This window comes from the organism of the source record quoted next, unplaced genomic scaffold, assembly GCF_019419815.1.
Source record: "Pyrus x bretschneideri cultivar Hongxiangsu unplaced genomic scaffold, Pyrus_bretschneideri_v1 Contig59, whole genome shotgun sequence".
NCBI classification, from domain to species: domain Eukaryota; kingdom Viridiplantae; phylum Streptophyta; class Magnoliopsida; order Rosales; family Rosaceae; genus Pyrus; species Pyrus x bretschneideri.
In genome coordinates this window covers 804054-830958 of record NW_025999797.1, presented here as the reverse complement: position 1 = coordinate 830958, position 26905 = coordinate 804054, and the positions used below count along the sequence as shown (strand labels likewise).

The 26905-nt window shown below is 37.4% G+C and overlaps 2 protein-coding genes across 6 annotated transcripts; one reads left to right on the top strand and one right to left on the bottom strand.

The window, feature by feature from the left end:
• Positions 1-296: 296 nt before the first annotated feature.
• Positions 297-4610, top strand: LOC103964477. 5 transcript variants are annotated; one of them, XM_048571366.1, is made up of 11 exons: positions 297-314; positions 634-745; positions 1309-1410; positions 1512-1628; positions 1736-2272; positions 2359-2720; positions 2811-2910; positions 3098-3157; positions 3359-3442; positions 3565-3681; positions 3960-4610. In XM_048571366.1, the coding sequence occupies exons 2-11, from the start codon at positions 674-676 to the stop codon at positions 4263-4265; spliced, it is 1857 nt and encodes a 618-aa protein (XP_048427323.1). In that variant the 5' UTR covers positions 297-314; positions 634-673; the 3' UTR covers positions 4266-4610. The 5 variants fall into 5 exon arrangements, with proteins under 5 accessions (XP_048427323.1, XP_048427325.1, XP_009375689.2 ...); XM_009377414.3 differs by lacking the exon at positions 297-314 and having other exon boundaries at positions 343-745; positions 1312-1410; XM_048571365.1 differs by lacking the exon at positions 297-314 and having other exon boundaries at positions 343-745.
• Positions 4611-6302: 1692 nt separating this feature from the next.
• LOC103964476 lies at positions 6303-20002 on the bottom strand. Its single transcript, XM_009377409.3, is given in 26 exon segments — positions 6303-7155; positions 7411-7605; positions 7687-9118; positions 9990-10144; positions 10217-10328; positions 10500-10695; positions 10787-10904; positions 11022-11150; positions 11676-11830; positions 11918-12052; positions 12055-12144; positions 12245-12407; positions 12539-12685; positions 12768-12869; positions 13148-13199; positions 13997-14093; positions 15199-15298; positions 15384-15508; positions 15832-15992; positions 16884-17019; positions 17179-17251; positions 17388-17488; positions 17645-17810; positions 18859-18968; positions 19508-19675; positions 19842-20002. Coding segments are annotated over 25 exon segments (4860 nt in total). The 5' UTR covers positions 19641-19675; positions 19842-20002; the 3' UTR covers positions 6303-6678.
• Positions 20003-26905: the final 6903 nt, after the last annotated feature.

Sequence of the window (26905 nt, the reverse complement as noted above, 5' to 3'; positions counted from 1 at the left end):
TTTATTTGGCATTTCAAACTTTAGAACAAGAGATAGTTAAGAAAAATGATAAATACACCCTTTTAACTTTTTATATACTTTTTTTGTAATTTTGATTTGATTTATTTAATTCAATGTTCAATAATTAAAAAAGAGTGTGAAAACATTAAAAAAAATGTGTGAAAATCATCGTGGATAGTTAAATGTGATGTCAAGAATCTAATGAACCTTGGCTAATGGCTTCGATTGTTGTTTGTAAAATAATATAATAATAGCAGCAGGCTTGTTGTCCCTCTGTTACGTTTTTCTTGGACGACGCTTAACCAAATTCAAAGGTCTAAAACCTCGTCGTTTTCTGCTATTTCCTTCAGAGCTCTGTTATCTCTGTTCTTTTGCTGCTTTCTCACTTCACTCTGATTGAGGAGAGGAGGGAGAGAGAGAGAGAGAGAGGAGAGGAGAGAGAGAGAAGCTACAAACAACCAACACCAAATGCAAATGCAGGCATTCTCTTTCTGGGCCTTCCCCACTTCAACTTTCCCGCTCTCTTAATCATATATGAAATATAATCTCTCTCTCCTCCTCTCTCTCTAGTTCTTTATTACAGTTATGAAATTATGAGAGATTAAGTTGTCATCCCTCTGTTCATCTTTTTAGGATGCATTAAATTTGCATTTCTCCAGAAAAGAAAAAGAAGATGAATAACAGAGTACGCACTAATTTTCAGACCATGAAAGCTGCTCCTGCTATAAATCATGATACTAATAAAGTAAGTTGCTTTTCTTTTTTTCTTTATTTTTTTCTTTTTTGTGTTGTAATTCTTCTTCTTCCATTAAAGCTGAGAGGTCATATCAGTAACAAATTTCGAGGTCAGTGTGTTTGTTTCTCGAGAAAAGTATTTCTGGGTTCTCTTCTTCTGGTCTTCTAGACCTTAACCTTTCTGAAAATGGAGTTTTTGGATATGGGCAATAGGCATCTAAATTGGGTTCTCAAATTTACTTGAAAAAGAAGAGGCTTTTAATTTACTTGTCCATTTTTTGCATGTAATTTCATAACTATTGAGACATTAAATATTTTTTACTTCCAAAATCTTTCCTTCCAATTTTGTGTAATCTCCCACTGAGCTGTGAAAAGCGAGGCACTTTTGATCCTAAATCCAAATCCAAATTTGGGTTAATTTTCTTTTGTTACGTAGTGTTTGTTTTTCTTCTTCCATGTTAACGAAGAAAAGAATAATTTTTGTTTCTCCCTTTGGTGTCCTTTTTCTCAGACACACCGATCCCATTTTCTTGCTTATGACATTGATATAATTTTGGTGTTGAATTTGTAAAGAAGAAGATGGATTCTCAGAAGAGCAGAGCAATGGGCACTGAGAGAACTGCAATCAATCGGCGTAAATCGAACCGTGAAAGAAAAATGGCATTGCAGCAAGATGTAATCTTCCAACATTTTAATTGGGTTTCTTAATTTCTGCAAAAGAACTGTTCTTTTAATGTTGTTGTCGTTGACTTATTGGTTTGGTTTGTAATTTGCAGGTTGATAAGCTGAAGAAGAAGCTCAGACATGAAGAGAACGTCCACAGAGCATTGGAGAGGGCTTTTACAAGACCATTGGGAGCTCTGCCTCGTCTTCCTCCTTATCTCCCTTCACATGTTAGTACAATCCTCTCTCTCTCTCTCTCTCTCTAAAAACCCAGAAGAACGCTTTTCCAAGATTAGAAATTGAAGAAGAATACGATATGTGATGTTTTTTGTTTCAGACATTAGAACTTCTAGCTGAAGTAGCTGTTTTAGAAGAGGAGGTTGTTCGGCTCGAAGAGCAGGTTGTGAATTTTAGACAAGGTCTCTATCAGCAAGCTGTGTATCTGTCCTCCAACAGGAGTGTCGAAACTTCGAATGATTCAATTGAGCAGACCCCGGTTCGAGTCTCTAAACATCAGAGGTCAAAATCTATGTCACATAATGAGTTCATGTCAGCCGCATCAGCCAGCAGGATTCCACCTTCGCTTGCTCGATGCGCTTCGAGCAGAAGGATGATGTCCACTCATCATATCGTCTCTGATCGAATAGGGAATTGTTCTGGTAGGCAAGTCAATGGAAAACAAACTCCCAGGAAACCCAATTCCATAACACCAATTGCAGAAGATGGTAGAGGAAAAGAGAATCGGTTATGCTCTAATGCGGTGAAGGATAAGCAATCTCCTGACAAGAAAACTGCTAAAATTGTAACCCCAGTAAAGAAATCACCTACAAAACATGAATCCGTGGCAAAGTGTTCGGACGTGTTGAAGTTAGAGGTAAGCAAGCTCTGATTAAAGTTTCTAATTATTAGATTCAATCATTAACACATTGTGGTTATTTAATTGCAAATTTGATTGTTCAGCTAGAATGCAGATTAGTAGACCAGGAAAGAGCACATGAGAGTTCATCTAGTTCTTCGGATGATAGGGATCCGGATGCTGATGTCACTCCTAATAAAGTGTCCGAGGATATTGTGAAGTGTTTGTCCAGCATTTTTGTGAGGATGAGCAGTTTGAAGGACAAGGGAGAGGAAGTGCGAAGTTCTAGATCAACATTATCTGCTCATGCAGCAAATGGAGAGATGGGATTTCAAGATCCTTATGGTATTTGTTTGGAATTCAGAAACATAGACGTTGGCCCCTATAAAGATCTCCATTCGATTGATATTGGTTCAGTTGATCTCAACAGAACAACAAGCACATTAATTCTGATGCACAGATTAAAGTGAGCTTTTGGTTTGTCTAATCTTGGTCCTCAGTTAATCATAGTGCTTTGGATTGTGTTTAATTAATTTCTCTTCTGAAAAATCACCAGGTTCCTACTTGGAAAGCTTGCCACTGTGAATCTGGAGGGTCTAAACCATCAGCAGAAGCTTGCATTTTGGATCAACACTTATAATTCCTGCATGATGAAGGTGATGCCGCATCTCTATCAAGAAACCGAAAATCAAAGATTTATGGTGTCCCAACTGCAAGTTTGATCAATTCTTTTTTTTTCAAAGACATTGGACATTGTACCTTTGGAAAACACCTTTTCTTTTACCTGGTATATCTAAAACAAAAACAACACACTCAAAACTGTTTGTATTACCACTGTTGCAGGCATTTTTAGAGCATGGGATACCCGAGACTCCTGAAATGGTTGTAGGTCTAATGCAAAAGGTAAGATCAATTCATCCTTCATGTCAACCAATTCCATTGAACACAAACAAACACACGCACAAACAAGGATTGGATTCTTTAACTTTGTATACCCCAAATGCCATCATGCACAGCACTCCATTATGTAATGTTCTGTTTCTGTTGATATCAACTGTCATATAATCATTTTTCGTAAGCTGATTTTGGCTGTCTTTGCGTCAGGCAACAATAGGTGTCGGGGGACACTCGCTAAATGCAATTACAATCGAGCATTTCATTTTAAGACTGCCCTATCACTTAAAATTTGTAAGTATATTCCCCCTAGTGCTTTTAGGCTAGAATTACTGACTTCTGAGTGACTGAGTTTGTGTCATCTCATGCATATGAAATGCAAATTAAGTTTCACATTGTTTCTACTCTTACAACAGACATGTCCAAAAGCTGCGAAAAATGATGAGATGAAAGCTCGCAGCGTTTTCGGATTGGAGTGGTCCGAACCCTTGGTTACGTTTGCACTTTCGTGTGGAAGCTGGTCCTCCCCCACTGTAAGCTAATCTAAAATTTATTTTTTCATTCTAAATTAAGGCAAAGCTTCCCAATTAAATGGTGAATCTTGTGATACTCACACTCCCGGTTTTTCCTTCTCCGCTCCTCCCTTGTATTCTCTCACTCCCCTTTCGTTTACTCAAACCTAAGGCTAGAAAAAGAGGGAGGGGTGCATGAGAAGAAAAGGGGAGCCTGAAAATCACTTTCCTTATGTGAAATCATCTGTATAAACCTATTCGGTTCATTCTGATATGCAAAAATTCTTGTGAAACAAAAGGTGAGAGTGTACTCAGCAGCCCATGTGGAAGAAGAGTTGGAAGCAGCAAAAAGGGAGTACATACAGGCAGCAGTTGGCATTTCAAAGATAAACAAACTGATCATCCCCAAACTTTTGGATTGGTATTTACTCGATTTCGCAAAGGATTTGGAGTCATTGGTTGATTGGGTTTGCATGCAGCTACCAAATGAACTGAGAAATGAGGTAGTTCAATGCCTTGAAGGGAGGGGAAGGGAGGAGCCCTTTTCACAGATGGTGCAAATAATGCCATACAATTTCAGCTTCAGGCTGCTCTTACAGCGATGAAAGACGCATTTTGTTTAAAAAAAAAATTTGGTCCAATTCTATAGTATGCATGGTCTTTGTGAACATTGGTTATGGTGCTGGGTTTGTTGAGGGAAACTTGGTAGGCGTCCGACAGCTCTCACATTGGATGGAACCAGTACGTTGGTCGAGTGTGACCAAAATAAAGGAGGTCCCGTGCTTTTCTAAGAGTTGCTGTAACACTAGTTTTTCTTGGGTTTGTATATTGGTATAGTAAACAAGGTATGAAAAGTGCATATAAAGTTGGGTTTGGGGAAGAAGCGCAATTTTTTTGGAGTCATTTTTTGTGTATCTTTTCAAGATAATGAATCGAACTATGAATTAACACTATGAATACGGAAACAAGAACGTGTCACTTGTGTTTTTGCAAACATGTCAAATTTTGATTTGTCAGAAATGATGAATAACTCCTAGCATGTAAAAAGCGGCAAACTTTTTTCATTTAATAATAAGCTAAACAACCCCACATGACCAAGTCGTGTCTTTTTGTTTGATCTTTGGTACAATAATTTGCACCTCTAAATGCAATTTGTGGGTGAAAATTAATCCCCAGCAGACAAAAACCATCGAGTAAACAAAATAATTCAATCCACTGAAAAAGGGACCTCTAGGGTTACAGCCTTTTGGTTGAGGAAACAAAAATGTCCTTGCGTGACAAACTGGCAGTACGATTTAGCTTTCGAAGAAGAAATAAAGAGAAGTGGACAGAGGGCTGCTTTTGGATTTCCCTTTGGGCTTTGAGCCGTAGGGTAACAAATTTGGCCAATCAACTAAAGGGCTACCCTATAATGTAAGGCCATCTCTAACGAGCGTATCTGGCTAATATATATATTTTTTTTGAACAAAATTATTTATGCTAAGGGATGGACGAGTGAGCTAGCAATGATGTGGTTTATATTTCTTTTGGCAAGAATCGAACCTATGGTCTCTCACTTACCAGTGAAAATAAATACTACTAGACTGTCAAAAGCCGCAGTGGGATTGCCATAGGAAAGCTTGCCCCCGCTAGCTAAAATGAGCCGACCTAGCTTCTTTCTTTTAGTACTTGCTCTTGTTGCTTTTATTTCAAGCGTGTCGAAAGCCTAATATAAATGTACCAAGATTGGGTGGCCGACTACTACGACTACATGCGCATTTAGTGCAGTGACTTAGAAGCAAGCTACCTTGAGCATCTTCCGAAGTTCTAAATATTCTACTGATCAAACGTTGCTATTAGCTTATTTATTTACTTGAGGCATAGGCATAGGGGGGATAGAGCTTTGCTTTCGTATAGGGCTAAAAAGAAGCTCTATAAGCCGAAATATAGCACTTGTAGCTAAAACTGTGTGCAGGGCTTTTATTAGCCCTCCATGGTTGGAGATGGCCTAACTCAACCGTTTAAATTTTAGATCTTCATTAAACCGTTTTGTCATCTAAGACGAGTAACAAGTAAAACACTGTTTGTTAGATACAACTGAAATGAAAATTTGATAATTACTGTCGTTGCCAATTTCTAAACGAATAATGAAAGAGAACCTAAAAACTGTTCCGGTTGTCGGATTTACACCTCGGAACAATTGGATTGCAAGTAGTAGTGCTGTAAAAAGGGAATCCCAATTTCCCACTTGCCAAATTATGAAGCATGCAAAGTGAAACAGTTGGAATCTAACTTTGTACCTTGCTTTGCTAAAGGAAAAAAAAAAATCTAGAAACACTGAAAAATTGCTCTGAGATGCACCAAGAGAAGAGGCCCCTCTTGTTAGCTTTTGTAACTTCAATTATTTTACTTTACTTTGAACCAAAACGTACAAAGATGGATGAACAGGACAAGATACTAAATGCTTAAATGAGAAGAAAAACTTGCATGCAGCGTGGTGAATAACCCTTTGTCTCTCTCTCCACGCAAGGAGAGAGACGCACAGGACATACGCAGCTTTTTCATGTGTCAGGTGAGGAGAGGGAAACAGAGAGGCGTATCCACATCGCATGCAAATTTTAGTTCTAAATGATGAAAGCATCACGATTCACAGAGAGCAACAATGAGAAAACACTGCTCAACTAAATTTTAGATATCATAGGATCCAGTTCTTTACAAAGTAAGGGAAAGTAATCACAAAACTGGGAACTTCACTGAATTGGATAATGACAATAAAAAATGGGTGGGGTGGGGGTAAACACACAAGAGAAAAGACAATAATAAGGGCATGACAATAAACTCAAACTCAAACTCAAATACAAACAGATAAACATGATACATTATATACCTAACGGGAAGTGGTATGATCTCTCCGGGGTGGGTAAAGCCTCCTCCGAACCATATAGCAACTACATTTGAGGTTAAAGATATGCTACAATGTTTGGGGCTAATTCCATCAAAGTTGGGCCTGCACGCGAGCATGTTGCGGAAATTTAGACCTCAACCAAACGGTGAAGGAACAGGCCCTGGCCCTGTGAGAGCATCTGATCTTTTAATGCTTCCCATACCGCAAATAATGCAACCGGGTGCTGAGAGAGCTGAAAATTTGGCCCCACAAAGATCACAAACGTCATATCCAATAGTTGACAGACGACTAAGTGTGGCGGCACAGAACTGGGAAGGATCCTCAAGTGGATCAATGGACTTGTTGGTCAGACCCCTTTGCACACACATATCAACTAAGCTCCTCAACTCTTCCTGCTTACTTGGAGGTGCTTTGGATAGCAGGAGTTCAAGCATCTGCTTTGAATAAGCATAATTCTGCACCTCCATGTTCCGCTTAATCGCAGTTCGGATACAATTTATCCTGTGCTTTGCCAGAAGAGGCAACGAACCCAGGTGGCGTGAAAGTCTTGCCATCTCATCTTTTGCACTGATTGCACTAGGACCTTGAACTCTTTGCAGCCGCCCAATTTCCTGTGGATGAAAACCAAATTAGAGGTGAGTTATCTGCCATTATTTTGAAACACAAGATTTCAGATCAGTTTTTTACGGGATCTTACAACCAATAGAAATAATCAAATATGGAATATGATATTCCAACCCCCAGGTGTTTTTAGTTCCCTAGTGTCAATATAGAGGCAAAAGGGTTGTATATAATCCATAAGTCACTTAGCCTAAAGAGCACATTTCATCTGTTTATTTTAACACTTGAATAATGATTATAACTACCCGAAGAAGAGTGACTGCTATCTTGTATTGCGCACAGATGGTCCCTTGCGCTTTAATATCAGCTCCACGAGACTGATCCTTAGCCAATGCAAGAAAAGCTTCGTCAAAGCAAGACAACGCATCTGAAAGTTGATTCTGCTCAAGGTGGGCAACTCCAGTTTTAAAACATACAGAAGCTGCAGCACCACGGGGTACCTGTTATGATGAAAACCAGGAAATAAAAGTGGATTAAATGGTGGGAATCGAAGCTTGTGTCCACGTACATGTAAGTACTACCTGTCCAGGACGCACAGAAGATGGTGGAGAAGGAGGCTGCACTGAAGGTTTTCCAGAGTCAGTAGAATTTGGAACCCCAAGGACACTAAGATCAAGAGGTCGAGTAGAAACTGGGAACTGAGTTGATTGAATATGAGATTGTTGCTGCGCAGCAACCTGGCCTAAGGATGGTGGGACACCACCATCAGGAAGTCCAACTGGGCTCGAATGGAGCAGCAGTTGACTAGCTTGAGGGGGAACACCAGCATCAGGAAGACGGACATTGGCACTGGATGCATTGGTCTGGCTAAATGCTTCCTTGTTGCTTTCAAACCCTTGAGAAGCTTGATCCATTTTTGAAAGATAGGTCCCAGGAGGGGGCAGTGTGGCTGCAACCTGAAGGGATGGTATCGTATTCTGGAAAAAGTCCTCTGGAATAGGTACAGCTCCAACCCCCTTAACTGTTGAGGTAGGAGCTTGATGTGATACTGTTGCAGGTTGTGTAAACGAGTCCATACCAAATAGATCACCAGGGGCAGAGCCTACACGAGGAGCCATTGACCCACTGTTAACTGGAGGAGGTGGTTGGGATAACATCTGGCTAAGGTCCTGGGATCCCATGGTCAATGATTTGGTCCTGGTCATAGGTGGACCCAACCCTTCACCAAGTTTGAGCTGCTTCGTGGCTTCTTTGATTTTATCCACATCCACAGCAGTAGAAGCAATGGGCTTGTCTCTTATTCGAATGTGTAACTTTTTAGCTTTTGAAGTTCCCTCTTCATCACTGCTGCTGCCATCAGCTGCACCGTACATTGTTTTCTTGAATTCTTCTTCAGCTTTAGCCTGTTCATCTGCTGCAGAGGAACTGGCAAATTGTTTGTTAAGTGTTTCCAGACCCATCAACGAACCACCACCAGGCACTCCCCTGGACACATTAGATGTGGATTTAGACAACGGAAGACCATTTAGCTTGTTGTCACCACCTGCAGATATAAAAGCTTTGACCAAGCTATCTTCCCTTACTTCTACAATGTTGCCACGTCCTTTGATTGATCCCAAGTAAACACCAATATGATCAGCGATAATGGATGGGATGGTGCCATCGTCAGTCTTCATGTATGGCATCACCTCTGCAGCCAGTTCCCACTGAGGAACAGCCTTCATGTTTGTTGGTGTTTTGATCTCCCAGTTCCCACCACCCCATTCCGGACCTTTAGGGACCATACTCTCAGCAGCAAAGTTAGCGAAAATTCCTTGAGTCCATCCAGTAGAACGGACTCTTAAAATCCTTTCACAGTATCGTCTTAATTCTGAATCTGTGCCATCTTCTTCTAGTTTTTGAGCAAGACGCCGCATGGCACTGGGGTTAAGGTGGCATATAAAGAGGTCGAGCATACTTTCATAATCAGCTATAACTTCAAAGGTTTCTTTTGCACTATCAAACTGCCCAAACCTGCAATTTTATCTTAAGTTATAGAACAAAAGTTGCTTCAATGAAGACAAAGTAACATGAGAACTATTTTTTTTACAGAAAGTAACATGACAACCACCAATCCATCAGTTCTTCAGCAATGAGCTGGAACCCTGGATGGAGCAATCTAAATAAACAACAGAAAAGAAAAACCTTCAATGCGGCTTGACAAGCATAACTCATGAAAAGGGATGTCAAATATAAGCTCAATATAACTTCAAGTACATAAGCATGCACTTGAAAAAGAATTTGATCCACCAGAACAACTTTTGTCAAGCAAGCATTATCACAGATTGAATAATTCCTCCAAGCATAGGCAGACCTATAATCCTTCATGCACAAGGTAAAGAAACTATGGATTCCTATTTTAACCACTACATCAGAGTCAATCCCCTACCAAGTTTCTTTTTATTATTTATCTCCTGCTCTGTTCCACATATTCCTGTCATAATCTTGTACAACATGCAAAGTTTAGAAGACTCAAAAGTTAATTTTAAATTTTCTGATACCACTATTAGACACCCTTTACTCATTAATATTAGGACAATTTTTAAATTATAAAAACTCTAGGTTAGAAAGGTTTGAGGGTGATTTCTCTGTATAGATTTTTAGTTCCAAATGTTTTATTCAAGTACTTCCCAAACTGCAACCCAACTACCCAAGTACCTCCCAAAGCATGTCTTACATAATATTAGATATGTCAGAGTATGATATCATAAAATTTAAAATTGAACCGCAGTCATTAAAGAAAAAGATACGGAATAAGTTCGCTGAAAAAAAACTGTAAGAAATTTATAGAAACTGAAATTTGCGGGATAAAAATAAAAAAGAACACTTTGTCTTATCTGCATACTTGATACATGCATAACCCAACTGGCGGAACCGGTGGAACAAATGAGAGGTTGGAGGACATCTTGGATAATCTCTAGAGCGCAGAAATTCGTCTTTTAATACAGACAAAGCAGTTGTAAACCGGAGAGCTTTGATAGCATAGACACCCCTCAACACCTAAGTTATTTCAAAAGTTCAGTAAACAAAACAGACAACTACCAAAATTTGTTAAACACCACTTTTTCTTACCTGAGTGAACTGTGGTCCTGCTTGAGATAGCGACACAGAAAGATCTCCACAAACAGGAGAGCCTCTAGCAAGAATATCAAGAGACCTTGGAGTAATACGCAGGCTGTCAAACCTTCATTTAGAAAGCGCCATCAGCAATTATTCAAGAACCAATATTTATCAAGGTTTGGAAAAGAAGAAAATGACAGTACAACCCATACTGTTATACTGCTTTATGATGTAAGCACAAAAATAATTTTGAAAACAGACAGCATATGTATAAGATCACTGGAAAAAGAAAAACCTTGATGTTATTTGATATAATATCTCTGGAAGGTCAAGCTTCTGCTCAAATCTCTCTTGCATTGTGGCAAATCCAATAAGAAGAGGTTCAAGAAGCCCAACAAGACAGCTCTTAATCTCAACTCCCTTCTTTTGTCTGGGGTTTATTTCTGTTGGGGTTGCAAGCAACAACCGATCATTCAGCGCACCAACCAAAACTGCACAGAAATACATCATAATGAGTCACAATGGATAACAGCAGAGAGATACATACCTGCGTCAACATCAGCAGCCAATAAAGTTACACACCTGCATAAGGCATACTGATAGAGAGAATAGTCCTTACTCTACCGTCCCAGCCAAGAACGCTAATTGCAGTGGTAGTAGAAAAGAGAAGTGCAGGTCCAACCCATAAAAGAGATCTAAAGTGAATAGAGGTCAAGTGCTCAAACAAGTTGTAAAAGCCTCAATAATTGAGTTAAATGAATGATTACCAAACAAAAAAAACGTAAAAACTTATACACCAAAATGTTGTAAAGGATATTGAAGGAAGTCCTCTATCAAATTTGGCGGAACTGCCTGCGAGTATATCTAGATCTGCCGAAACTATAAGCACCCTTTGTGTCGTTAATATTCCAGCTACATAGCCCCTAAGAGTTTCTTGCCAGTGAACCTGTCAAAGTACAGCAGCTGGATCTTTGAAAGGGGCAGATTAAAAATGGTTTGCACATTCAAAAATTAGGTATACACCAGCGTAGTCTAAGAAGAATACAATTCCAGAAGAATATAGTTGCACGTCTTGTGATGTGTGTAAATGATGTCTCTATTTTAATTAGCAGTCGATACATATAGAAGAAATTTTGACCTATGCATCGGATGCAACCATAGTGAGCAACAATCAAATTCTCTCTATATTAGGATAATAAAGAAAATTTGCTCTATTTTTTTTTTTCACAGGAAAATTAGTCTGCTGGTAAAATACACAAACTTGAGATGTCCTTAAGCTTGAACCAGAAACTTTCTTAGGCAATGTGAGAGAGGCAAACAGGAGTGGAAAATTTTTACCCTTGCTTGGGTAGTTTCAAGTTTCAACTGAGGAAGTGTAAAGGGGAAGAAAGGTTTTGGCACTCAGCAGCACACCCTAATTACTTTCAATTGTTGAACAATAAATTTTAAACCATAATGGTTATATGATCACCTGAAGTACAATCTCATTTAGTTTCAACTTAATTGACTTTTTCCCTTCACCCTTTGTTGCTATATAATGACCATCAGAATTAGAAAGCCGGGATCCTTGAATCAACTTTGCCAAGCCAATCTGATTCCCATGAGAAGCAAACATCAATGTTGACTCTACAATCACATAATACTATGATTAGCACATACTATGGATGAAAACTTTTTTACAAACTAAACATGATAAATTCTTCCCTCCAGTACCTATTGGAGTCGAAAAAATTCGATCAACTTCAATTTCAAACATAAATTGCATTGGACCCTTGGGACCAGTGTCAGTATCCACAGGTTGGCGTTCTTCAGCCAATAGAATCTTCTCATTAGCTTCAGGAGAAGCCTTTTAGGCAGAATATACAAAACCAGTCCAGTCTTATCATCATCAAGAATTGCAAACTGATTTTCATTGGGTCCAATAAATGCTGCATCACGACCTACAAAACTCAAAGATGAAATTTATGAATAATTACTAGATCTCCTGCATGCATATGTAGACATTTCTGGGGAATAAAGGCATCCAATAGGCAGACAAACCTTTTATAGTGGTACATTTGCTGTTTGCTGCCTGAGAATCGGTATTTTCAAAATAAAGCACCACTTCATTTGTAGCACCACTAAACTCATAGACAACAAGAAATAGGCCCTGCTTTTTACCGTAGGCCATGTACTTTGGATGATATTCCACATTTCCAGGAACCTATGAAAGAGAGGAGAAAAGGATTTCACTACCATTAGCACCACCAAGTGGGAATCCTCATAAAAGCTAAAGGGAAAATTACAAAGACATCAGACTAATTCAAATCATAGCATATCATGTCAAAACACTACCGTCGTGTAAAGTTTTTTGTAGATACTGTCCACTCCAGAACAAATGTTATATGCCATAAGGTGTAATCCATCAACAAAAAAGGCCCTGACAGGATAATGAAGAACCCGATTCTCTTTATTGAAGAAATTTAACTCCAGGTGAAAAGGCTGCAGATGAACCAAAGTTTTCATATACAAATTAGGGAAAAGTAACACAAGACACAATCAATCTATAGCTGAGAAAACTTACCTGAAATACAGGAACATCCTTCAGATGATGCTTAGTGTCTACAATAGTAATGAGGGGCAGCCGAGATATTGGGGCACTTTTGGCATGACCTTCCATAAAATGCTATAACAATAATGCAATGAATGAATCAACAATAGACTGAATTATAACAAGTAACTTGAGAAGTCAGATTAGATCAGACTGGAAGTCCCCAAGAAGTGTTTTAATATAAAGGAGTGGGACGGGAAAAAATAAGCTGGACTATGGTTTTTGAATTTTGCCTAAGCTACAATCAATCCCCTTAGAGTCACATAAAAACCTATCCATGATCCATCCTCATAACAGTACAAGTCAATAATAAAATAATTTTACATCACATCTTTACGATAAAAGTGACATACGCTGTGGAGAAAAGCCTTCCGGGCAATGTCTGATATTGTCAGCTGACTGTGGCTGCAATAAAAGAAAAATTATTAGACAATATACAATACTAATAAACTTCATCACATTATTAATATAAAGCCGCAAACAAATCCAACGTATTTAACCCGACAAAGCCTTTAGTGACTAATTTAAGAGTGCAAGCCCAAATTTGAACCAAGAAAAGCAGTAATATGACACATACACACATGTACACAAAATATAATTTAAATTGACAAAGCCTTTAATACCACGGAAACTTTATGAGTGAAAGTCCTTATTCTTTTTTATCGAAAATGATTGAAAGGCTAAGACTTGAAGAAAAGCAGTAAAATTAAGTCAACAACTACAGCCTATGCCATAAGTAGTAACCCAAAAGAAGAAAAGGGTTAAAAGAGAACTTATTCCACCAGTAATGTCCAAAACAAAAAATACAACTAAGCCATCTCAATTTTGACATCTGTTAGTTTATTGGTCCTATCCACACATCCCCTTTTACCTTCCACAACCCCTGTTAACTTCTGTCCTTACCCTTTTCAATTCATTCGATCGGATGGCCAGAAATTGAGAGGGGTGTGTAGAAGGTAAAAAGGGTGTGTGGATAGCACCACCCTCTTTTTTCAATGAACAATAAGTGAAAATGGTAGATGGGGAAACTCTTTACAGATGTAAAGCATCCGAGGTCAAGATAGCTGACAAAAGGTGCTGAATACAACCTAACGAAATTGTTGGAAAAATCACATGGTGGTTTTTAAGTTCTCTAAAGTTAAAATCAAACTTCCGCTGATAACCAGGACAACAAATCTGGTTTACAAAAACTCTGATCTCACCCTTTCAGATGATGTTCTTGCAGTTGAGCTTGAAGTTGATGTTCAGCTAATATTCCAGATGAACCCAAAGCTGAAAGCTTTTCCTTCAAAACAGATGCTGCAAATACCAGTACCATTAGCATATCTGGTCAATAAGCACAGCAGCAATAGAAATAACTCTACAAAGGTTCTATTCATAACATTAAAAGTTTATAAAAAAATTTGCTATCTTAAAAACCAAAATATCAAAGGGGGGAAAAGGCACGATATTAATGTGAAACTAACAAAATTATTCAGGAGAACACAAATCATGAAATGCTACTTCAATTATGTTTCTCATAACAGACACAAACGATACATATAATTACAGAACGTGTACCTGTAAAACTCAAAGATTAGCAAGCTTACACCCTAAAGATGTCTACAGATTGATCAAGAAAATGCTCAATCATTGGCATATAAACGGAAATAATTTTCAACTTTGTATGCTAAGAAGTACATAATAAGTATGACAGTTAAAGATTTTTCTTCTCCCCATTAAGTCCTTGTCAGATTTATGAATGGCACTAAAGAAGAGAAAAGACAAAAAAAAGGGGCAAAACTATTTAAGCATGCAGCAGAAAGTGAGGTGCCACTAATGATTAATGAACTCATTGATCTTCTCAACAAGCACTTAATTAGTAAACCTTCCACTCCCAGATGGATCTGAATCTTTTGCTTGCCTTGTTCCACTCTCAGGCAATGCCAAGACAAGTATACAGTCCATTCCAATTTAAATAAAACCATAACAAGAAGCAGTAGAAAAAAAGAAACTAGTCACATCTTGATAACTTCTTCAAAGTAATTGAAGATCACCTGCTAATACATATGATCACAATAGCCTCCAACATAAAGTGTATTATCTACCACCAGAACTTTAATGAACTCATTTCTTTGTGGAAACTACTGAAAACATTCTACTTAATCATGAGAAAACTTAGATAGCATGTACATTTGCTATAATTATCTTTAGACCAAACTATTAGTTAGATTCCTTAAACAAAGACCAATAATAAAGCATTTTCTTTAGACCAAATAATAAGTAGCATTTTCCTCAGGATGATGTGGTGTTAAACCGGGAAAAACTCGGGTGGACGAGGCCAATAATAAAGCATTCAAAAAGGTCACAACTCAAACAAAACAGAACAAATAAATACACAATATTGTGCAAATCTTATTTTTACCTGAAGACCCTCTTGCACCTTGCAAAACTGCAAACAGCTGTTTCCTTCCTTCCCTAGTGTATGCTGCCCTATTTTTCACATTGTCTCCCCCTGTCATATTCTACAACAAAACTATAATATTAAAAATATGCACTTTTGGATATGGGTATAGTAAAATGTGTGTTATGTAAATGGTTGTGCTTAACTGCAAACAGAAGTGCTGCTAAATTTAATTTTGGGTGAACTTCTAGAGTTTTAATTTGTGGTAAAGGGTAAGCTGCTTCTCCACCCTGCTGAGAGAGGATGCGAGGGATATCAAGTGATTCAATTGCTGCGAAAAAAAGAAAAAAAAGAAAAAGGAAAACACTGAAGTCACTACAAGCTAGGAATATATCAAGTGATGGTCAAAAAAAAGATGGCCCCATTAGCGTCTATGCAATTGCAAGCACACATGCCACATACAAGAATTTATAAATACTACTTTATATTATAAGCAAACATCATATACATATTGCTAGTTTCCTTGCAGTGGTTTTTTTTTAACACTACTAAATAAATAAATGCCAGAAAGAAAACGAAAGGAAGTCAACATGTTCAAAAGAAATATATTCTTCTCATGGTAAGGGAAAAGAGTAAACAATAATAATAACTAACCAGCAGGCTCAAAGAAATTTGCTTGCATTGGAGGTCTATTCGGATTAATTATAACCCGTGTTTTCCACACTTGAAGAGTTCCATCCTTAGAAACAGTCACAAGTAACCGCAACAAGGGGAGCCACGAAACTGAAGCTATTGGTTGGGAACCCACTTGTGTACTGAATTGCAGCAAATGGTCAAACTTAAAAATGTTGATTAGAGCCAGCTAGAGATTGACAAAACAAGCAAATTTTTAAATAGGAGTGGCTCATATAGTATGACATGTCTGTAAATCATATTGGCAGCAAATTAGGCATGCCTCTTGTAACTGAAGATAATGAAAACAATCTTTTTGAAGCAATCTATTCTACAAAATGAGAATCTATTAGCCATTATAGCCACTCGAACTTGAAGTATCACAAACGAAGCATGCAGTCCTAGTCAACAATGAAAATGATTATGGAAGTATCACAAACGAAGCATGCAGTCCTAGTCAACAATGAAAATGATTATGGAAAAGTATGCACTAGCAATGAATTAAACATGCCAATGAAGTATCAAAAACTACCACTTTCATGATCAAAAGAGGCTTCTTTGATGGCCTGGAAACCTAAGAAGCTTCTAAATCCTTTATCATTTGTCTAAGTGATTAAGTTAATGATATCCGTCCTCTTAGCTTTATGGAGGAGCTTCCAGATATATTAGGTCAACTGGCCCTACAGAAGTTTTAAGGCATATATTGTAATTTTTATGACAGCCGGCTGCCTGTGATAAGATTGTCCAGTAAGCAATTCACAAAATTTGCTAAAAGCTTAAGCCCATTTTCTTTAAGATAAATAAATAATTTTCTGTAAACTAAACTCAAGAAAACAAAACAAGAGCATTAATGAATCAGTCGAGAAAGGAACATGAGGCATTAATAGAGGAATAAATTTCTAATCGCTATTGGCTTGTGCACAACAACGTTTTTATTTTTTCCAATTCTTTAGTTTTAAACTTTTTTGGCCTTTATGGAACTTTATGTGTTCCATTTTATAATTTTTCTAGTATAACTACCATAAATGACTTACATTCCAATCATACTAGGTCTCTCAGTTGACACATCCCATGCGAGCAGAGTACCCCGTCGATCACCAACAAAGATCCACTCCAATGTTGGGTGAAAACCAAATGCACCAGCACCAATGAGCTTTATGGTGTTATCAACTGTATAACAAAAACAAAAGATGAAGAAACACATGAACCACTTAAAGAAGACTAAATTATTATTTATTACTCTTGAGTCTCAAACACTCAACAAGAAAGAATCAGACTCACTATTTGCTCAAGATTTTTTTTATTAAAAAAAAAACGCTCTCATCTTACTTTGTAAGGTGTAATGAACAGCATAGGTGTGAATGTTGTAGGCTCGAATCAAACCATCAGCATAAGCTACATACTGAAATGGGCAAAAAGAAAATGATTGCAATATCACAGAATAAAAGGACTACACATATTAGGCGTTTATCCAAAAGCCACAAATGTATTCTGACTACAAGGACAAAAGTACAAAATTCAACCAAACAACCATATACCAGGACAGGGTGGCGAGGATGGCATGCGAGATTGACAATAGGTTTCTTCAAATCTGTCTTTATTTTTGTAGGCACTCTTCCTCCTTCAACAGTTCCAACAACTTCATGCATATTGAAGCAGTATCAAGAATTAGAGATAAACAGTCAGCATGAATGAACATGTAATACTACTACACTGTCATGTCACTGCATTTTTTGTGTGTGCGTTTGTTGGGGGCAGATAACCACTGAAAGAAAATGAAAAAAATGAAGAAAACCTGTGACACTCATTTTCTTGTGGAAACCGAAAAACACTACAGGCTGGAGAGGCGTCAAAGCGAGATGGACTTCTGTATCAGAAGAAATTTGTTCTGTCTTCTTCTCAGGTGAATGCAAGACGCATGTTTGCTCAGCATCAAAATCACAGGAGCGAATGGTACAGTCCTACAAAATGAAGGGCGGAGGAAGATAAAGATAACACCAAATAAAATGTAATACTACATAAAGCAACAAAAGATTAACACAAAATAAATGAAGTACAAAGAAAACCTACAAAATATATTAACCAATGAAGGAGACTACAAATTTACTCGTATTATATTCTGTGCTTTGATTAATCTCTTCAAGACTTGTATATTTAGAGAAAATGAAATTGCACTGGTTCATGCTAAAGCACACATCTTTTAACTAATAACCATTCTAATGCAATCTGAAGAGTGACCAAGTGAATACTCCAACAACAACATGCTTAAGCGTAATATTTGGCCCCTCAGTAAATTACATATCTTCTATCTGTCTCGCAATCAATAAGCACAATCTATTACAGTGACCAAAAGATGTAGTCACACTTTACAAAAAGAATAGGACACACATACTTAAAGCTTCTAAAAGTCTGTCATTAAAGACTCTTCTAAAACTGTGCCAAGTTTTAGTAGTTATAATGTTACAAAAAAAAGGGACTCTTCTAGAAAAGTTTGTTGGTTTGTTCTCAATAACTTAAGCTACTATGAGACGAACCTACAATCACTAGAACAAAAACATGGAATTCAACATAAACCAGAGGGTTGTAGTGACAAGGATTTGTACCCAAGAACTAAGATGTCTTCCTATGATACAATGATAAATAAATAAATTATGTTCATTTAACTTTATTTCGCAAATACTTGCTGTTAGAATATGAAGCAACAATTAGTCATAAGCACTAGCACCTTACAGATGCATATGCATGTCAGATAAGTTATAGGGAGTTTCTGTAGAAAAGAAAAAAATTACGAGAGCATGTGAGCGCGCTTGAATTGGAGCTACCTTAATGCCCTCAGTTTAAAAAGCAATTATTAAAATTTGAAATTTCACCCTCTTTGGTTGACAAAGAGGGTTCTCTTAATAATAGTAGAGATATTCGAAAACTAAAACTCGGATATTAACAATAAGAAGAGATCCAATATCTATATCTGAAACCATCCAAACAGAGAAGGGCTTATAGGCAACCAACCTCAACAATCGCTACCACAGAATGCCCACTTGTGGGGCTATAGGACATGCGGACAACGGGGGTACCCATATCAATAGATGAAATCTTGCTTCCTGTCAATGCATCCATTTCTGTGCAAACAAAGACATTAAAAATTAAAAATAACCGGATGTGCAGATGGAGCAAAAAACATATTAAGGACAAACATGTTTGTATGGCATATGCACGAGAGCACATTCAATCTAGAAATTTTTATGCGGTATTTGGATTTCATGGAGTCACTGAGTACATCCATGTCGTCATTCCTAAAAATTTATAAGAACCTAAAAGTTTCCCAAGAAAGATAAATCAGCATCAAGAACATCAATAAAACCTCAGTACTTATCGAAGATTAGAACTTTACACTGATAATTGACTTAAGTATGTTAAATGCACTAGTTACAACACATCAAAGCACTTTACTACTCCCATGGCACACTCGCACGCCCAAACCCGAGCTCGAGTGATACAGTTTTCCAAAAGAAGGCCAAAAATAAAAGTAGAGATTCTAATTCCAAACAATATCGCTAACTAGAAAGATACACACACAGAGATATATAACATATTCAAAGTAGAAAATCACAGCTGGTATAATCACAAACAAAAAAGAGGAAGTGGGGTAGTGTTTTACCAATGATGTAGTTTCCAATGGCAACGGCGACAAGGGCCTGATGAGGATGAAAGGCAGCAGCATGAGGCTGCAACTGCTTTGAGCTGCGTCCCACATGTCGTAGATCCAGATGCTGCACCGTTGTCCACTCCATCTTAGAGTTTCACCTGCAACTCCAGCATCAAAAACCTATACGTACACACACATATATATGTACATAAGAAAGAATATAGTGCTCCAGAAATCTCAATTTTTGTTCCGAATTTGGTAATTGTGATGAAACGATTCGATCGATGTAGAGCGAATATAGAGAGAGAGAGAGAAGAGAGAGAGAGAGAGAGGAGTTGGATCTTACTTCAATTACCAGATCAATCGGAGATTCAGAGAATCAACTGAAATGGGAGTTCATTGATTTGACGAGGAAGAAGAAGAAGAAGATCGACGACTGGGCTGATGAAATGGGAAAATTCCAGACGGGGGGAACACAGCAACAGAGAGAGGGGAGAGAGCGACAGCGAGCGGGCTTTTGCATTAGCCGAATCTCAAGGCCTAATTATTATGGGCCAAGACCCCAATGTTCAATTTTGTTTGGGCCTTCTAACTTTTTTGCAATTGTCATGGACCGAACTATTTGTTATAACTAAAGGTCCGTTTGACTACTCTATAAGAAGAAATTCTGCTTATAAGTGTTTTTATTGATTATTTAGTACTACAGTCTAGTGGTATTCATCTTCACTTGTAAGTGAGAGGTCTTAGGTTCCATTCTTGCCAAAGGAGAATTGAACCAAATTATTGTTAATCCATTGTGAGACTAAGCCCCTTCCCCTTTAACCAAATTATTGTTAACCCATCGTGAGACTATGCCTCTTTCCCCTTTAGTGTAGTAATATCGCTTGTTCCAAAAAAAAAAAGTGATTTTATTGAAAACAATGTAAAATATTTTGAAAAACTGCTTTTCACAGCTTCTATAATCCCCCCAAGTTTTTTTTTCTTTTTTTAAGCATAGTCTGGTGCTTATGATTGTCAAAAAGTTAATTTAACACTTGTTGAAGTAGTCAAAACACAACCCCTAATTGAACTATGTCCTTCGGGATGTGGCATATGCCTTCCCTTTAGGTACTAGGCCTTCGAGTCAGTTATGTATCAAGGTGTTCTTTCGGTCCATGATATGTCATGTCACTATTTCACACACGGTCCAAAGTGGAAGGAACCTTGCTCTTTAGATTCTTCCCTTGAGTGTCCATGCTACTGCGAAGTTATCAATCAGAGGCCTGTAGGACCACTCATAAGCTGCATGCGGAGACTGGTCTGCATCACACTAGCAGCACGTAGCGGTATGCCTAGTATGGCTTGTAGCCTCCCCTCCTAGGTGCCTGCGAGGGTTCACTCCTATAGATAACCAAGTTCAACAGAGAAATCAATAATTGTCATTTACTACTCAATATGCACTGTGCCATAGTTTCTCTTAAACTGTCTCTTTGACTTAGACATCGGATACCCTTTTCGTGGACACACTCCCCACTTTTCTCGTGTGTTCATCAATTAGGCTCATAATGTTTCTTGTTTTATAGGTGGAGTTTGTCAATTCAACCTTGGATGAAATTTGCATCCACACTTACTTTTAAATATAACGTGTTGAGGAGGGTGCGGTCATATGCTTTTGTCTCCATATATATTCCAGAAACACGCAAAGTGGTCCTTAATTGGATGAGTTGATGGAGAAAACGCATAAAGAAAAAAGCTCTCATGAATGAGAAAAGGATTTGATGGGGTCGTGATGGATCGACGTAGATCCAATACTTCTTCAAGATTTGCACAAATCTAAATCTAATATGATGCTCCTAAGGTTTCTAAAAAGAAGATGAAATGACACAAATGCTCCTCCTTCTCGAATACAAGAGAAATGCAAAGTTCTATTTTCTGGTCTTTTTATCTTGGTCCATTGAATAAGTTTTATTCTTCATTGTCCTTATTTTGCTACGACCTAATAAGAACTCAAGTTGTGATATTAGAGTGATGGTTAATAAGTCGAGGGAGTGAATAAGAGGAGCTAGAGTATGGCAGAAGAGGGTAGTTTGATTGAAGACTCTAAAACTACGGTAGTTTAAACTATTTATGTTGTTTTCTCTATTAAAATATCTGTATCGGTAAAAATATTGAAGAAGTTAAGATTTTATCATAAAATTAATTGGCATATGGAAAGTAGCCCAACCTCTTATAAACCTTTGCATGATTTGGTCTCTCATCAATGTGGGACTTTATCCTCACATTCTCACACGCCCCCTCATGTGTGGTGAATTTTCAAGCCTAACACGTGGGCCACACAAATTAGGGTGACGTGGAGCGCGTGGGGCCATCGAGCTTCACACGTAGGACATCTTGCTACCATGAAGAAGTTGAAATTCCGCCATAAAACCAATGGGCATATAGTTCAACCTCTTATAAGCCATTGCATGAGTTGGTCCCTAACCAATGTAGGACTTTGTCCTCACATTCTCACAAATATCGATGTGCAAACTTGTGAAAATATCGATAGATATATCGATTTCGATATCGGTTGCTTTCAATGAAAATGATGATAATTTAAAATAAAACTTAAGAGAATGTCAAACACTAGTTTATACGAAATATAAGAATTTCTCCGATATTTAACCGATGTGTCAGAAATATCGACAAAATCTGTAGCCGAAATTTAGGAGTTTTTTTGTATATAAGGTGAAGTTTATACTTCATCCCCCTTTCCATATATTTTTCTAATTTTTCCTAATATCGACTGTATCGAAGAAATTTCAAACACTGGTTTTCTTTACACCAGTGACTGAAATAAATAACTCACCATACTCAAGATATATTGAAAGTAAAATTGAATGACTTTTCATTCTTATGGGATTAGACATGAAAAAAACATATTCCTTCCATCTTATTATGCGAAGGGAATTAACTTTGTTTAACAAGTAATCAATCTTCCACTTCAAGTAGGACACAAAATTTTAATTTCTTCCTCCAACTAGGGCTTTAATTAAGGGAGTTTTAACGAAACACTCATGGTACTGTTCACTTTTAACCTAGTTAAATGAGCTTACCAAACAGAATATCACCAGATAGTGGATTATTATGCCACTGGGTTTAACCTAGTTATGAGGGGGGATAAAATGATGGTTGGAATAAGCTAAGTCTAGTGTTTGAAACTCTCCAATATAACAGCAGATTATTCACTCCAATTCAATTCTAAATACCAAACTAAATGGTAGTAGTATTTGACTTTGAATTACTACATCGCAACTCAATCAAACCACCAGCTCCACCACAGCCCTACTTGTTACAAAACATGTGAACTCATTTAAGATAATATACCAGCTTGCTTCCCTTCCCTCCAATCCAAATTTATCCACAAACCAGAGTATTATTTAACAGGAGCCATACAATACAAACTTGAAATTAGGGCTATATTTATTAAAACTCTGCTTTGTCTTCATCTATATATACTCCAATGAGAATATTGATACTTGATAGAATGTAAAGAAAATGACAATACCTACACTGATATTATTTTGTTTGTAATTATTGCCCTATGGATTATGAAAATGACAATTTCCCTCCATATATATCTTGATGCTAATTTGCTTCATGCTAATAAATTGCTAACATAGTGATGCCGTGTTAGTAGTCTAGGAATCCAACCTAAGCGCGAAGGGGTGCCAATGCAGAGGCAGTCTTAGTGTTAGGGTTAAGGTTAGAATTAGGGTTAGGGTTAGGGTTAGGGTTAGGTTAGTTTACCCATGGAAGCTAAACTATTTAAAATTGTTTCTCTTAGTTGCCTGCTTTTTGACCATTAATTTATACCCATAAAGGGATAAACCATAATAACATAACAAGATTGACATTGATGTTAAATGTAATTGGTATAAAGAAGCTAATTGGATGAGCTTTTTTTGCCAGATTAATTTTAGACTTGGAGTTCATATCATATATATCCTTGAAAGATCTCTAAACTTGGTACTCAGTTGAAAAGAAGATAAAAAACATATATGAGCTCAGTGAAGTTGATTGGAGGTTCAAAGCAGTGTGCATCACCCAAGTTCGAATTCTTCTTTGTACAATTTAAAAGTGTAATCAAGTTCGAATTCCCTCGTACGGTCCCCTTAGTTCATGATTGAATTTAAGATGGTATATTGATGTGGAAGTTTTTTAAAATGTCATTTGTGAATATATACACTTTTTTTTTTTTTCAATTTGTTATATGAACTAAAACTTTAAGCGATTGTCATACCAACTTTCAGAAATTATTAATTTGTCATCTCACCCTTACTCTGTTAAGTTTTTTCATCCAAAATAAGTTGTGTTCAAGGTATTTTTGAACATCAACACCCCTTCTGATAAGTTCACTTTGACAAAATAATTCTAGGTTTCTAAAAAAAAAAAAAATACAAAAAAAGGGTTGATCTAAACGATGACATGAGGGTTTGACGTTCGAAAAAAGGAAAACAACCTGCATTTACTTCTAAGTGTTTCAAAGTGAAGATGGCTTAAAAATATAGTCATTCGGAACCTTCCAATCTATAGTAAAGTTGGATGATATTTTGTTTTGTTGAGATGTCCGAAATAACCCTAAACACAGTCATGTGCACGTCACATGACTTATTTTGAACGAAAAACTTAATGGAGTTAGGGTGAGATGACAAATTAATAATTTTGGAAAGTTAGACTTGGGTATTTATAGGAGAGATTCCTCGTAGACAGTGGAGATGTGAAGTCTCAAGCCGTACTAGGCAGACTGCTATGTTCTGCTAGTGTAATGTAAACCAGTCTCTGCAGGTAGCTACAGGAAGTCTCTGAAGGCCTCTGGCAGGTAGTGATGCTGGAGCGCGAAGCCCAAGAGAGACTCCAAAGAATCGACCCCTGACTCCTTGAGCCGGAAAATGCGTGATGGCAAAAGCGAGATATCTTGGACTCAAGGGGCACCTTGATATATGTGTGGGCATGAATGCCTAAGACCTATAGGGCATGCAGATGCTTATCCCTTTGAGTTTTGGTGTGGTCTACTCACGACGTCAAGGGTAAAACCGTCATATTGAACTAAAATCCACATGTCGTTCTCCTATTGAATGTGGTTAATTTATATTTTCACAGGTTCCATTACCAAATTCAGAAAGATATCATTACTAAGGAGGTCCATATTTATCTCATACTTGAACAATTTAAATATCATTTTCACATTATCTCATGACATTACCATCTTAAAAAATGTAAGTAAACATCCCCCAATGTTTATGTTTTATCAAGCATGAACTTAGCTTACCTCAATTTACTTGACTTGGTTTTCAGTTGGAACAAGTTGATGTTGGCTCAAAATAAGTGGTCTTAGTTGTACAAGTACTATATTATGAAATTACTCACACAGTTTGTTATGAGTTGAGCAACTAAAATCTAGTTAAGTATCAAAGGATTTGATTGACATCAATTTCTTCATTCAACGTATGTTGAATTTAGTAATTATCCACCTTTAACTTTGTCCTACCACAACAGAGGTCTTAAGCTCAACTTTCTTTGTTTTTCGGTCTCATTCTTAAGCTCGAATTGCTTTAATAATTGAGTTTAATGTTTTTTTTGAACTTAGGCCTTCGATAGTAGGTCGAAAAATTGAGTGCAATCCCAATGATATAGGAATCAAACTTATATAGTGAGCTAAAAAATTTGAGTGTAATGAGAGTGATTCTTATACAATAAATTATAAGAGAGATAAAATTGGTAACGATTACAAATAGAGAAAAAGAAAAAGTAGACAGATCCATATTTAATATATAAAATCCATAATACCAATAATGTAATACGAATCAAACTCACAGTGTCTGATAACAAGGTTAGATTGACGATGTCACACTTGCAAAATAAGAAACACTGTTAGCATAATTGACAAACACTCGATAAATAAGAGAAGGTGTTCGTGAAAGGGCATTTGATGCCTAAGTTAGAGAGATAGTTAGAGAGAAACTAGAACATAGAGAATTCTAAATAGTAAGAGAGATTATTGATTTCCCTATGTGACCTGGTTATTTATATAACTGAACTCTCGCAAGTAGTTAGGAAAGGAGGTTGCAGGCCATATTATGCAAACCTCTACGTTCTGCTAGTAAGAAGCATAATACATTGGAACTTGTGTAGCAACCCACGAGCAAGTGGTCAAAACCACTATGAATAAACTAAGGCCCCGTTTATTAGGCCTCCTTAAAAGGGACTGGCTTAGCTGGGACAGCAATCCCATGTTTGGCGTAAGACGAGACTAGCATAAATGATGCTAAGTCCAACTCATGCCGACTAAACGCCTCATTAAGTTGCGTTAGATAATCCGGAGTGAACACTTGGTATTAGCTAGGGCTATCCTCGCTTACAACTTCATGCTTTAGCATATAGCAACTTTCGTCGTAGTCCTCTGTTGCCGACTCCGACATCGCTGACTCCTTTATGATCTCCTACAAAACCAGGTCAGACTGAGAGTCGTTTACACCCCAGATTTGAAACCCATTAACCATCTACTTTTTTCTGTCCCATTATTGACTCTGAAAGCCATCAATCAAATACTGCAGAATGACGAAAACATTATATCTTGTGTTCTATGACAAGAAATTTTATGGGTTTGGCTAGGTTCTTCATGTTGTTCAATTGAATTTATGACTTTAGGTTTGATTAATTTCTTGGTTCTCTCCCATTTGTTCCACAGTAATCAAATATTTTCATGGGTTTTGCTTCCCGAAGAAGAAGAACAGCTTTGAGAAAGAAACAATGGTCTTACTTGATGGACATGATTTTGTATCTCTCTGTGAGGAAGAAGGGCTGATGACTGATGTTAATTCATTTATTTTTTCTTACTTTTTAGTTTTTCAAAGGACAAAAGTAAATTAATAAATGGTCAAACAATATTTTTTAGAATTAATTAGGTGTTTAGACTATTGAAATAACTACAAAATAATAATTTAATAATAAATAAAATGAACATTTTTATTGTCCTGCTTCTTAGTCCGGTGGTGCACCAAACGCTTCATAATTCTTATCCAGCTTAGTCCAAGCCAAGCCAATCAAGCTTAGTCCCTGGAGCTAGTATAGTCCAAGATAGTTCGGTATAACAAATGCACCCTAAAGGATGAGACCTAGCTCATAACAAGAAGGTTAGCACGTGGCTCATTACGAGGCCAAGAAAGCCTCGCCAAGCAAGAGCACTGCTAAAGCCTGTTGAGCACGTTGAACTTTCGTTGACGATAAATGATCAACTTGACTTCCCCTGACCTGGCTAAAAGGCTAAAATTCGTAGAGCACTACCACAACGAGGTGACGCCAGCAAAGAAATGGGCTCACTCAGTACCTATAAACATGGCACATGATGCCTATTCTTAAGGCACACACTATCATGGACCTTCATTATTT

Excerpts from the sequence above, each read along its gene's own strand:
- LOC103964477 (XM_048571366.1), top strand. The coding sequence starts at position 674 with ATGAATAACAGAGTACGCACTAATTTTCAGACCATGAAAGCTGCTCCT. Across the intron at positions 2,911-3,097 it reads ATAATTCCTGCATGATGAAG|GCATTTTTAGAGCATGGGAT; the intron begins GTGATGCCGCAT and ends CCACTGTTGCAG. Across the intron at positions 3,443-3,564 it reads TGCCCTATCACTTAAAATTT|ACATGTCCAAAAGCTGCGAA; the intron begins GTAAGTATATTC and ends CTCTTACAACAG.